General features: G+C 49.5%; 1 protein-coding gene across 1 annotated transcript in view; it reads left to right on the top strand.

Annotated features, from left to right (window-relative positions):
• Positions 1 to 13,089, top strand: part of RECQL4 (RecQ like helicase 4) — a 39,415-nt gene that overhangs the window by 6,173 nt on the left and 20,153 nt on the right. Inside the window, exons 4-8 of the mRNA XM_054017039.1 lie at positions 50 to 159; positions 1,558 to 1,701; positions 3,744 to 4,933; positions 7,156 to 7,255; positions 9,272 to 9,401. Of these exons, the coding sequence (XP_053873014.1) occupies positions 50 to 159; positions 1,558 to 1,701; positions 3,744 to 4,933; positions 7,156 to 7,255; positions 9,272 to 9,401 (1,674 nt within the window). The remainder of the gene's footprint in view (positions 1 to 49; positions 160 to 1,557; positions 1,702 to 3,743; positions 4,934 to 7,155; positions 7,256 to 9,271; positions 9,402 to 13,089) is intronic.

Genomic DNA, 13,089 nt, shown 5'->3' with positions numbered 1-13,089 from the left:
CCAGCTACCTTATGACTTCTACTCTTATCATCCTTATTTGAATGCACAGAACTATACAGAGAGTATAAAGTGCTAAAGCAAGCAAGAGAGCATCAAGGCCCCCCTGAATCCAGCTCAGTCTGCCAGCAAGCCGCTAAAGGAACCCCAGCAGTGGAACAGGTAACCAAGGGACACTTGTGCTTTGCTGAGCTCTGCAGCGTCTTTGCAGTGCCACCTCTTTCTGGGAGTTGTGACAAGACCTGATTGTGCAGCTCTTGTGTATGCAGAACTTGCACGGACACTGCTAGCTCTGGGTTGGAGGGATTGCAACAATCAACCCAAGTTACATTGGCATACAGCCACCACAGTTATTAAATCGCTTGTGTCTGCATGCTTGGCTCCTTGTGCTGGCAGTGTGCGTCCTCACCAGGAGCGCTTGTACTGATTGTACTGTCAGCATGGGGCATTGTGAGACTGCTCCTGGAGGCCATTAACAGTCAACGTAAGCAACACAGTGTCTATACTGATACTGTATCAACCTAATTACATCAACCGTGACTTTATACCGCTCGGAGAGGTGGTATGACTGAATTGCTGTGGAGAGGCACTTGTAGAGTGCCATCCAGCCCCTCCTCAGCCCCAGCTCTGCTACAGTCCGGCCCCCAGCTGCATCCCTGGCTCCTGTCCCCTCGCGTGCCTTGGCCCATCCCCAGCCTTGGCCACTGGCCACAGCCCCATTCCAGGCCTGGGGCAGAGGCTGGGGGAAAGGCCGGGAATGGAGCCACACTTGGCCACGGGCCCGGCTGCTAGCCCCCACCGCAGCTCAGCTGCGGCTTTGCTCCTGCCCCCAGACCCAGCCTAGCCTTGGACCCCTTACCGCTGTCTGCATGTGTCCCCCCCAGCCATGGTCCCAGCCCTGGGGTGCGGACAGGGTTAAGGGGGGGGCCCCCTCACAAGTTTCGGGACTGCTGCACTAGAGCAGGGGTTCTCAACCTTTTTCTCTCTGAGGCCCCCTCAACAAGCTATAAAAACTCCACGGCCCACCTGTGCCACCACAACTGGTTTTCAGCATCTAAAAGCCAAGGCTGGCGTTAGGGGGTAGCAAGCAGGTCAATTGCCTGGGGCCTGCGGCCACGGGGCCCCCACAAATCTATATTGCCCAGGCTTCAGTTTCAGCCCTGAGTGGCAGAGGTCAGGGCGCAGGCTTCAATCCCATGCAGTGGGGCTTCAGCTTTCTACCCTGGGGCCCAACGAGTCTCATGCTGGCCCTGCTTGGCGGCCCCCATGAAACCTGCTCACGGCACCCTGGAGGGCCTCGGACCCCTGGTTGAAAACCACTGCACTAGAGGATGATGGGCTGATACACACCTGAAGGCCCGATGTTTTCCATCCAGCTCCCTTTGCCCTCTTGGGAGGGCTAACGGATAGTACAGTGTTACTTATAAATGTGTAGGTACTCTCTGGCTCTTCATCCCCCACCTCCCCCATCTCAAAGATCAGTGGTCATGTGCTTGTGCTCTCTAATTGGCTCCTAGAGAAGTGCTCTAGCTTGGTTTAACTGTTGTCTCTTTATTCGAGGCACCTGACTCGGGTTGCTGGGGCGCACATCTGAATCGAGGGCAGAAAGCCCCCAAGCTGAGCCACCAGGACCGTGACACCCTAAAGGCGTCTGCGCAGTTTTTTGGAATGAAGCTGAAAGCCAACCTGGGAGCTGCCATAAAGGTCTGTCCGTGAAAGGGCCTTTGATGTTTGGGTAACTTCAGGGTAGTTCTGATGAACGAACCCCTGGGCTTCCGAAGGAGTAGCATTTGTGTGCTAGGCTTAGGAGAGGAGACGTCGCTCTAGCACTCTGAATGGATTCACTAGGCAGAATCTCCTGTCTAGTCCCAAACAGCAGAGGTGGCCAACGTGTGATCCACTGAATTCAGTAATGTTGCTCTCCTCTTTAATGCAGAAGTGCAGACTGGGTGGACTACAGCTCTTGGGATGGGATGCTCCACAGGAGGCCAAGCTTAGATCAAGGGGGCACATTGCATGCTGGGAGCTGTAGCTTGCAGCTGCCCCTCTGTTTAGTACAGAGGCTCAGCCTGCGTAATCACCTCCCTTTCATATGTGCAGGCGCAGTTTGAAATGACGCTTGCATGGCAGGCAGTGGAGAGAGAGCCCAGGAGGCACCTCTCAAAGCGGCTCATGGCCCTTTCTCAGAAGAGGAGGAAAATGCCCCGCTGCATTTCCAGACAGGGCCCCAGGGGTGAGTGCCCAACAAATTTTCAGCGAACCTTGTTAGCAAATCAAACCTGTGAACTCTGCAAAACCCTCTGAGTGAGAAGGGCTCAGTTCAAACGATGCTGAGGAAGGTGAGGCTGCCCCGCTGGAGTCACGTGATCCATTTTCATGAGATCACGGAGGTGATCTGCAAACCAGCTGAGGGGTTAGACTGCACCCCAGGCGCTGTGTGAGGCTCCTCTTTCATCTGACTCTGCTGTTATCAAATAACAGGGCTGGAGAAAGGGGGATGATACATTTTGTTTGTTTTTAGTCCCCACCGAAAATCTAATGAATCTTTGATTTGCCCTTGCCTGGTGCTGTTCACACAGGTAGTTCTTATGGGCTGGTTAAACCCTTTCGCTCAGGAGCTGCTGCATAATGAAAACGGGTCTGATATCTGGTGAGATCTCTTAGACGTGTTCAGCACATGTGACTGAAATCACAGGAATTCTCCTTTAAGAGGCTGCTAATTCCTGCCCAAGGCAAAGCGGGTATTTTCAGAAGCAATGGAAATTACGTTTGGATATTTACTATCCTGTTGTAATATTGAATCCTTGGAAAGCTGCCTAAACCAGAGCTCCTGACTCCTTGTAGTAACAAAAGATCCCCTGGCATGTTCCCCTGGAGTAGAGGTGTTACTTCCAGTGTCATGATCAGATTTCATATGGGTATCTACATTCTACAGCACGAAACCTCACCAGCAGGTTCTGTTGGATGCCATATTCTTCACTTCCTGTCCCAAAGTTTTTGAGCAGTTTGTTAAAACAGCTGCCACGTTCCACTCCAGAGGTGGCTGCATTTCACTGATGGTTGAAACGACCCCTCTGCGCATAGCTTGTTAATCTGGGCCAAATTCTGCTGGGTCTTGCACTCACGCTGCATCATGAGTAAGGCTGGTTGAACGTGGCCCTTCGCATCCTTTGGGGCGCTCTAAACGTGTCACTCATTCTTATCAGAGGGAGGCGTCCGTTGAAAGTGTCTTTGTTCTTGCATCTTCCCTTTAGTGTGAGGAGAAGATGGGTGTTGAGAGTTGATGTGGGAAAGCAAATGGAACTCGTTTGGAAGCCATTGGTGCACCAAAGAACTGCTACCCGGAGTAGCTGTGATGCTAGCGTGACTGGTTATTCATTGGGGGTTTTTAAAGAGCTAACCTTTTCTTTGGGGCTTGCTATAAGTTCTGTGTGTGCTGACGCTATACTTGAGGCTGTGCAGTGAAGCCAGTCTTTGCCCTGAAGAGTTGGCAGAGCTGATGGAGGCACCAGGAAGCCCAGAGGAAGGAGTACTTTGGAGCTGATTTTTAGCTGTTGGATTGTGTCCCTTGTTGTGGACATCCCGGAAGAAGTGATTCTGTAGGAGCAACTTGGATTTGGGGCGGGAAAGGGCCTGGGGAAGCTGGATTCCAAGGGTGTCTGTGCATAGGGGCGACACGGAGAGAAGCAGTGTAGGGCCTAGACTGGGAATGCCGAAAACTTACCACCATTTATTTCTGATTGCAGGAGCGTCCTATAACTTTGAGGAAGTCCTTGACTCCCCGAGGGAAGCCAGCTGTGCCCCTGTTGAAGAGCTCAGACAACAGCAACCAGGGTGCATCTCCAGAGTCCCCCCAGATGCCATCGCTGAAAAGCAACAACAACTGCATTACTAACTCTGATCCGAATGAGCCAGGAGACCTCCTCCTCCCGCCATCGATATCGAGGCTGGCCCCCACCATCCTGTCGGCAGGGCTGAAGCCGAGCCCTGAGGTGAATAAATTCCAGCAATTGAAGCAGACAGTGGCCCAGAGACTGGGCTCCCTGGATCCTGGTTGGCTGGACAGGTGTCAGGGCATCAGGGAGAAAGCAGGGGAGAGACCAAGAGAGGAAAGTGCTTCTACCTCAAATGGCAGGAACAAAGAACAGACAAAAGCAGGCCGTGCCCTGCAGGGGAATGTTGCCCAACCTCTGCATGACCGTTCCCTGGACCAAACCACTGGAGCTAGGGCTCAGTCCCCGGAAAGTGAGCATGTTCCACCTCTGGGAAACTGCCTCCTGGGGAGCTGGAAGCTGCAGGAACACCGGGATCCTTCTAGGAGAAACCGGCAAGGAGCTGCGCTGGAGGGGGATGATCTAATGAAAGGTGGTGGAGATGACTGCAGGGTGGCTGTGAAGGATGAGCAAGGCACTAGTGAAACCCAAGGGAATGGCAGGATGGACTCGACGCTTGGTGCTGCTGAAATCAGCATCGCCAAAGAACGGGTCAGTAAACCTAAGAATCTCCCAAAGGATGCCCATCAGGGAGCAGAGCAGGAGAAGCTTGGTAACACTTCAGGAGGGGAGGGAGGAGCCTCTTGTAGAACAGGGGACGGGCCCAGTCAACCCAAGAAGGTCAAAGCGACCAATAAAAAGAGGCAGCGAACTGCCACAGCCAGCAGAGATGATGGTGTGACAGGCCCAGAAGATGGTGCTGTGGCGCCAAAGCGCAGGCGGACTAATGCATCAGCCAGAGACAACCCCGTCTCTGTGAAGAAGAAAGCAAGAAGGGCTGTCTGTGAGCCAAAGCCAGGCGAAAACAACTTGGAAGAGGATGGGGAGTCTGTGGAGGCTAAAGAGGAGAAGGGAAGGGATGTGCCAATGCTCTCTGAAAACCTCCTTGGAGAAGTCGAAGGGGAGGGGAAGCACAAATGGAGCAGCAGAGCCAGCGTCTGCAGGTGGGTTTGGTCTCTTCTGGTGGCTCAGCCTTGGAGTTGGGAATCCAGCTGGGGTAGCCAAAGTGCAGCCCACAGGATTGTACAATGTAGCCAGAAGTTGTCCTTGTCTTGAGTATAGAGAGGCAGCACTTGGAGACTAAAGGTCCCACCATGCAATGCTCCCTGTTGACCCAAGTGGCCAGGGATCTAGAGCTCGCCATCTCACGGGTGTATAAGATGGGCAACTCTTGCAGCGTCATCTGCAATTCCTGGAAACCGCCTGGCAGTAAAATAAATGAGGGAAGGGATATCTCAGTGGTTTGAGCATTGGCCTGCTAAACGCAGGGTTGTGAGTTCAATCCTTGAGGGGGCCACTTAGGGATCTGGGGCAAAAATCTGTCTGGGGATTGGTCCTGCTTTGAGCAGGGGGTGGGACTAGATACCTCCTGAGGTTCCTTCCAACCCTGATATTCTATGAAACCTGCTTGGACCTGAACAGCATCTGAAATGTGTGAGGAAACTGGCCTAAGCTGGTGTTCCAAGGTGCAAGTGCTTTCCCAGTTGACTTCAATTCCGAATGAGCATCCTCATGCCCTAATGTAGCCTGCTTCCTGCCCGCAGCTCTGATGGAGCGTGCAAGGCCTATATTTATTTAACTATGGGCCAGATCCTCTCTTGTGCGAAGAGGCACTTGGTCCTGCAGATGAGAGAAGCAGTCAGGGAACCAGTTACAGCGCCCCAATTCTCAAGCTGGCCCTGGCATAAATTGGAGCAGCGTAGAGGCTGCTCTGACTGTGACAGTTGGCTCTGGTCGTTGAGAGACCGTATACCAGCTGAGAACTGCTATGGGGGAGCAGAGTTTGATCTGCTGTAGCCAGAGGAGTCTGGCTCTCTGCAACGAGCAGGTGACTAAACCCTCCAGCTGCCGATAGCAGGGGTGACGCTGATGTAACAGGAGAAATAAATCAAAACCAGGGCAGGAGAGGAAGCTGCGCAAGGGGGTTGCCAAATGGAAATTGGGAGCAGGGGAGGTTTAGGATGACTTGGTGCTTTTTCAAGCCACTAAATGGCGATTGCAAGCAGCGTGGGTAAAATAAACAAAACTCAGCCCAGTGTAGTGGGCAGTAGAAGCTAGCCCAGCAGAGATGCTGCAAGGAAGCTAGACGACTTTCCAATCTGCTTGTCAAAGCACCTCCATGTCCCGTTTCGAGGCAGGGGGCACATTAAATATCGACGGAGAGAGAGGATCTGTCTCCAGAGCATTTATCGAGGTGAGTGCTGAGCGGCTCGGCTCCTTTTGCAGAGTGACTCCAGGGGTTCGAAACTAGCTCTGGAGCCCTGAGGGGAAGAGTAGCGAGCGGTACTGACTGGTTCAGAATATCTCCCTCCCTATGTCACTAAGCACGTATTGGGTTCTCTAAACATTGCTTTCAAAATATTGCTTGGGGACAGATTCTTCCCCACCCAAATCAGTGGGGTTGCTCTCAGAATAAGGTCATCTTCGGTGTGTGTGAGAGTGGCAGAATCTGGCCCTTCTCTTGGGTAGTCTCATGTGAGTCATAGACTTTAAGGTCAGAAGGGACCCTTATGATCGTCTAGTCTGGAAAGCATGGGACTTGGAGTCAGGGCACCTCGGTTCTGTTCCTGGCTCTCCCACAGACGGAGCGTGTAACTTTGGGCCAACTTAAGCCAATGCTTTCAGAAGTCTCCACTAATTTTGGGTGCCCCACATGAGACCCCTTGCGCCTGGTTTTTCACAAACACTTATTGGCTCTGATGAGAGGCGTGGGTTCTTAACCCCTCTGCTAGCCTAGCCAAGCCAAAGTGTCTCAAGGTGGCCTCTCCAAAATCAAGGCCCCCAGAATGAGAAAAGCAACTTTTGAAAATGTGGCCATTAGCTTCTCTGTGCCTCAGTTTCCCCCTCTGTCAAATGGGGATGATGATATCTGTCATGGGGGGGGTTGTGAAGATTAATTGTTGTTTCTGCAGCACTTTGAAATCCGTGGATGGGAGGTGCCAGGGAAGGGCAGCGTGGTATAGATTTCACCAGTGGTGCGGCTTTACTACTTGCATTTCAGTCTCCTTGGGAAAATGAAACTAGACCTATCCCCATCTCTTGCCATTGCTCCATGTTGCCTTCCTTGATGCAGTCCAGCTTTCATTGCAGCAAGAATACAATCCAGTGCATCTTCATGGGCAACATACACGCTGCCTGACTCTACCGTCTGGACTTGCTTTTCCAGGGCCCCTCCAAAGAAGGACGGCAACTTTGTCAGACTCAACCTGAAGAAGAAATCTCATGTTAAAGGTTACGCGTTGAGAGGACATCGCCTTCGCAAGCAGGTGAGACGGCCAATTGCTTGGCGAGTCCTAATTAAGGGGAAGGATCTCCCTTTATAAAAGAGCAACAACCCTCATTTCCCATGTCCCTGTGTCTTTCCATGCTGCTAACCTCTCCTTCCCCATCTCCGCTCTCCCACAGCACAGGCTGTGAGCAGTTCTGAATGTTTCATTCTGTGCTGCAGACCGTATTTCTGATGGAGCTAGGTATTTATACCCTCTTGCTTGCTAGGTATTGCAAACTTTGAGTGATAGCTTGTAATTTTAACACAATTTGCAGTACCCGGCAGGGGCCTTCTCCAAAGAGACGTGCTACTGAAATATATTAGCCTTCTAGCGAAGATTTGCTGGGATGCTTAGTGAACCGCTATGTGCATGAGAGAGAAAGCGTGTCTAGTGCGGGGTATAGAGGGAAGAGAAATACATTCTGATTTTAGCTGAAAGAAAAGCCTGTTTATTTTTAAAGCTTGGTATGTTTACACAGCACGTCTGCAAACGTGATCCACAGGCAAAGGGACCAAGCAGTATAAAAATATCTGGGTTATCAGTTGCTTCTCAAAACGGTTTATGTGGAAGCGCTGATAGCCTTTCCCTGGGTTGACTCTTTAGATGATGATTGTCCCTGTATCACATCTGAGTAGCTTCAAGGACAGGTGAGGACGGCAGATGCTGCTAGGAGACGCTTTCTGTAAGAATTTTCTTTCCAATCTAACAAAATCAGAAAATCTGACTTTGCCTCAGGCTCCGAGGTCTGAAATAAACAATGCGTTCCAGTTGACGGGAAAGGTCATAGAAATGTGCAGGGAGGGTTGGATGTATTTTGAATCTCTCTTAAAAATAAACCTCTCTTGTGTTTAATCTGCTGTTCCCTGCCTGGCTAGCCCCTGGAGTTTGGATCTCTTTAGATCTCTCAAATTCATAGGGTTCAAATAGACCCCCTGCCCTTCAGCGAAGGGAGACCAAGGAAATGCTGCCTGCGGGCTGGGCGCCCTGGAGGAGGTAGGGCGTGTGCCCTACAGATCCTGGGTACCTATAGGCTAGAGATACTGGCACTGTACAGAAGGGATGCTGCTTTGTAGGGGTGCTCTTCTCACCCCGCAGCGTCCTAGAGCTCCAGCCCAAGCCCAGAAATCTACTCCGCAATGAAACCGCCCCACAGCCTGCGCCTGGAAGCCCGAGTCGGTCGGCATAGGCCGGCCGTGGGGTTTTCTGTGCTGTGTAGACATACCCTCAGTCTACTTTCTTTAACCTTCTCTTTGTTAAGCTGTGACTTGATTGCAGTCTATAATACCTATGTGGGGAACACATATGTGATAATGGGCTCTTCAGTCTAGCAGTGAAAGATTGGAAGTTGAAGCTAGACAACTCAGACTGGAAATAAGACATAAATTGTTAATGGTGAAGGTAATTAACCCCTGGAACAATTTATCGAGGGTTGTGATAGATTCTCTATCACTGACGATTTTAAAATCAACCTTGGATGTTTTTCTAAAAGATCCACTCTAGGAATTATTTTGGGGCAGGTGTGACACAGGAGGGTCAGACTAGATGATTGCAATGGTCCCTGCTGGCCTTAGATTCCATGAAACACCGAGCAAGAGGCAGTTCCTGCCCCAGGGAGCTTACAGTCTAACTTAACTGAGGAAAATGCAGACGGTTTTAAGGCTTCTTCATCCCAGTGGCGAGAACAAGGAGTCCCTTTCCAGCACATTTGCTAAGCGAGCTACCAAAAGGCTGGTTTCCAGCCAAAGTCATTTCTAGCCTCCCATCGTCTGCAGTTTCAAATGAATTCAGAATTCTCCTTTGTTTTGCTTCATGGCCTAACAGTTGTGCAGTGTTGCTGTGCACTGTTGCATACCGGCTGACTGCCACCCCCAGCGGTGGTGCATTTCCCAGGAGCGATCACTGACTGGGTGTGGAGATGTAGGAGGTTCCTATGTCCCTGATCTGGCTGTTTCTGGTGGGGCTTGTTTGGCTTACAAGCAAGGCCCTGGCTTAGGCATGCTGGTCCATTTACAGGTGTGGAAGCAGAAGTGGCAGAAGAAAGGCGAATGGTTTGGAGGAGGTGGCAGATGCTTTGACAGGGGCTCAGATACCTGCTTCAGATGTGGCGGAACAGGGCACTGGGCCTCAGAGTGTAAAGGCGGAGGTAAGGGCTTTCTACCTCCCACAGCCAGCTGGGCCAACCTGAAAAAGCAACAGCCCACATCAGATACCTGCACCGGTGTCAGGAACCGGACAGGACAGGTTAGGTTATAAAGTTCCACCCACTTTACCTTTTAATGCTGGATAAGTTACAGCAACAGCATGAGATAAATGTTACCTGTGCAGCAATGAATGAGAGAACACAACACAAGCGCTAATGGATACAGAGAGCCCCCAGGTATGCAGGACAGTAAAGACTGCTGCTTGCCAGAGGCAATCGGGAACTTTCCCAAGGCCAAGCATCAAGAGGAGTAACAGTGGGAATCTCTCCTCTCCCCTCCTGCTGGTTTCAGGACCTGGCCTTTGGGGGAAACCTCTCATAGGAAGAGACTGAAAGGATTAAGATTGTTACCTTAGAGAAGAGAAAAATGGACGTGATAAAAGTCTATAACCCAATGAATGGTCTAGAGAAGGCGATCAAGAGCTTCTGCTCTCCCTGGCTCACAGCACAGGAAGAAGGGGAAACTCAGTGACATTGGATGGTGGGAAACTGATAAAAGGGAATATGTTTACAGAAAACCTGTAACTAGATTGTGGAACTTGCTGCCATAGGATGTCATTGTGGACAAGAACCTAGCAAGACTGAAAAAGGGACCGGAATGCCTATGGATAACCAGAGAATCCAGAGTTAGAGTAGCTCATGTAAAAGAGGGGTATTGGAAGGGACATCAAACCTGCTTCAGGGTTTAAGCCAATCTCTGACTACTAGAAACCAGGATGAGTGCTAACGTAGGGGCTGATCATCCCACATCTACTGCGGAGTTTTTATACCTTCCTCTGAAGCATCTGATGCTGGTCAGAGACTGGATACCTCGGGTCTGATCCAGTCTAGCGAGTCCTGTGTTCCTGTGAAAAGTGACTGGTCCTGACAGCGTTTGCCCAGGCCACCAGCTTGCAGAGAGCTAGATATTGGATCTGATCAATCATTTCATGGTCTCGATCCCATTTTGCCTTTTTTCCCTCCAATTCAGCTAGATGTATGTGTGCATTTGGGGCAAGGAGCTCTTGGCCCTCAGAGACTGTGTACGGGCTTTGGAGGCCAGGGTGGCTGAGCAGGAGGAGCTAAGGGAGACAGAGAGATACATAGATGAGGCTTTCCGGGACACAGTAGAACGGTCCCACCCCCGGTCTGACAGCCTCTGTGCTGTTGAAGAGGATGAAAGCCTCAGGGAAGGAGAACATCCAACTGGAGCAGAGGGGAACGACCCCATAGTTGGGACCTTCCTTCCAGATGATATCGTGGTATCCTCTTGCACTGAGGATACCTCTTCGGGGGAGAGAACTCCAGTTATTAGGAAGAGACCGGTATTAGTAACTGGCGATTCGATCATTAGAAACGTAGATAGCTGGGTTTGCGAGGACCGGGAGAACCGCATGGTGGCTTGCCTGCCTGATGCAAAGGTTGCGGATTTCTTGAGACATCTAGACAGATTTGTGTGTAGTGCTGGGGAAGATCTGGTGGTCGTGGTACATGTAGGTACCAGTGACATAGGGAAGGATAGGAGAGAGGTCCTGGAGGCCAAATTTAGGCTGCTAGGTAAGAGGTTGAAGTCCAGAACCTCCATGGTAGTATCCTTTAAAAAGTGGAAGTTAAATCCTAGTGAGGAAAATAGAAAGGAGCATAAACTCTGACAAGTGAAGGGTAAAAACATAATTAGGAAGGCCAAAGAAGAATTTGAAGAACAGCTAGCCAAAGACTCAAAAAGTAATAGCAAAATTTTTTTAAGTACATCAGATGCAGGAACCCAGCTAAACAACCAGTGGGGCCAGTGGACGATCTAGATGCTAAAGGAGCACTCAAGGACGATAAGGCCACTGCCGAGAAACTAAATTAATTCTTTGCATCGGTCTTCACGGTTGAGGATGTGAGGGAGATTCCCAAACCCGAACCATTCTTTTTAGGTGACAGATCTGAGGAACCGTCCCAGATTGAGATGTCATTAGAGGAGGTTTTGGAACAAATTGATAAACTAAACAGTAATAAGTCACCAGAACCAGATGGTATTCACCCAAGAGTTCTGAAGGAAGTCAAATGTGAAATTGCAGGACTACTAGTAGTCTGTAACCTATCATTTAAATCAGCTTCTGTACCAAATGACTGGAGGACAGCTAATGTGATGCCAGTTTTTAAAAAAGGGCTCCAGAGGAGACCCCAGCAATTACAGGCCGGTAAACCTGACTTCAGTACCAGGCACACTGGTTGAAATTATAGTCAAGAACAAAATTGTCAGACACATAGATGAACATAATATGTTGGGGAAGAATCAACATGGCTTTTGTAAAGGGAAATCATGCCTCACCAATCTACTAGAATTCTTTGAGGGGGTCAACAAGCATGTGGACAAGGGGGATCCAGTGGATATAGTGTATTTAGATTTTCAGAAAGCCTTGGCAAGGTCCCTCACCAAAGACTCTTAAGCAAAGTAAGCTGTCATGGGATAAGAGGGAAGGTCCTCTCATGGATCGGTAACTGGTTAAAATATAGGAATCAAAGGGTAGGAATAAATGGTCAGTTTTCAGAATGGAGAGAGGTAAATAGTGGTGTCCCCCAGGGGTCTGTACTGGTCCTTGTCCTATTTAACATATTCATAAATTATCTTGAAAAGGGGGTAAATAGTGAGATGGCAAAATTTGCAGATAGTTAAGTCCCAGGCAGACTGCGAAGAGCTACAAAAGGATCTCTCAAAACTGGGTGACTGGGCAACAAAACGGCAGATGAAATTCAGTGTTGATAAATGCAAAGTAAGGCACTTTGGAAAACATAATCCCAACTATACATATTAAATGATGGGGTCTAAATTAGCTGTTACCACTCAAGAAAGAGATCTTGGAGTCACTGTGGACAGTTCTCTGAAAACATCTGCTCAATATGCAGCAGCAGTCAAAAAAGCGAACCGAATGTTGGTAATCGTTAGGAAAGGGATAGATGATAAGACAGAAAATATCATATTGACTCTGTATAGATCCACGGTACACCCATATCTTGAATACTGCGTGCAGATGTGGTTGCCCCATCTCAAAAAAGATGTATTGGAATTGGAAAAGGTTCAGAAAAGGGCAATAAAAATGATTAGGGGTATGGAATGGCTTCCATATGATGAGATATTAATAAGATTGGGACTTTGCAGCTTGGAAAAGAGACAACTAAGGTGGGGATATGATAGTCTATAAAATCATGACTGGTGTGGAGAAAGTAAATAAGGAAGTGTTATTTACTCCTTCTCATAACACACGAACTAGGGACTACCCAATGAAATTAATAGGCAGCACATTTAAATGAAACAAAAGGCAGTATTTTTTCACACAACGCACAGTCAACCTGTGGAACTCCTTGCCAGAGGATGTTGTGAAGTTCAAGACTATAATAGGGTTTAAAAAAGAACTAGATAAATTCATGAAGGATAGGTCCTTCGATGGCTGTTAGCCAGGGATGGGCAGGAATGGTGTCCCTAGCCTCTGTTTTCTAAAAACTGGGAACGGGCGAGAGGGGATGGATCACTTAATGATTGCCTGTTCTGTTCATTCCCTCTGGGGCATCTGGCATTGGCCACTGTCAGAAGACAGGATACTGGGCTAGATGGACCTTTGGTCTGACCCAGTGTGGCTGTTCTTATGATGTCCCACAACCTGAT

Source organism: Malaclemys terrapin, chromosome 2, assembly GCF_027887155.1.
Source record: "Malaclemys terrapin pileata isolate rMalTer1 chromosome 2, rMalTer1.hap1, whole genome shotgun sequence".
NCBI classification, from domain to species: Eukaryota; Metazoa; Chordata; order Testudines; family Emydidae; genus Malaclemys; species Malaclemys terrapin.
This window is presented reverse-complemented; position numbering and strand designations above follow the sequence as displayed.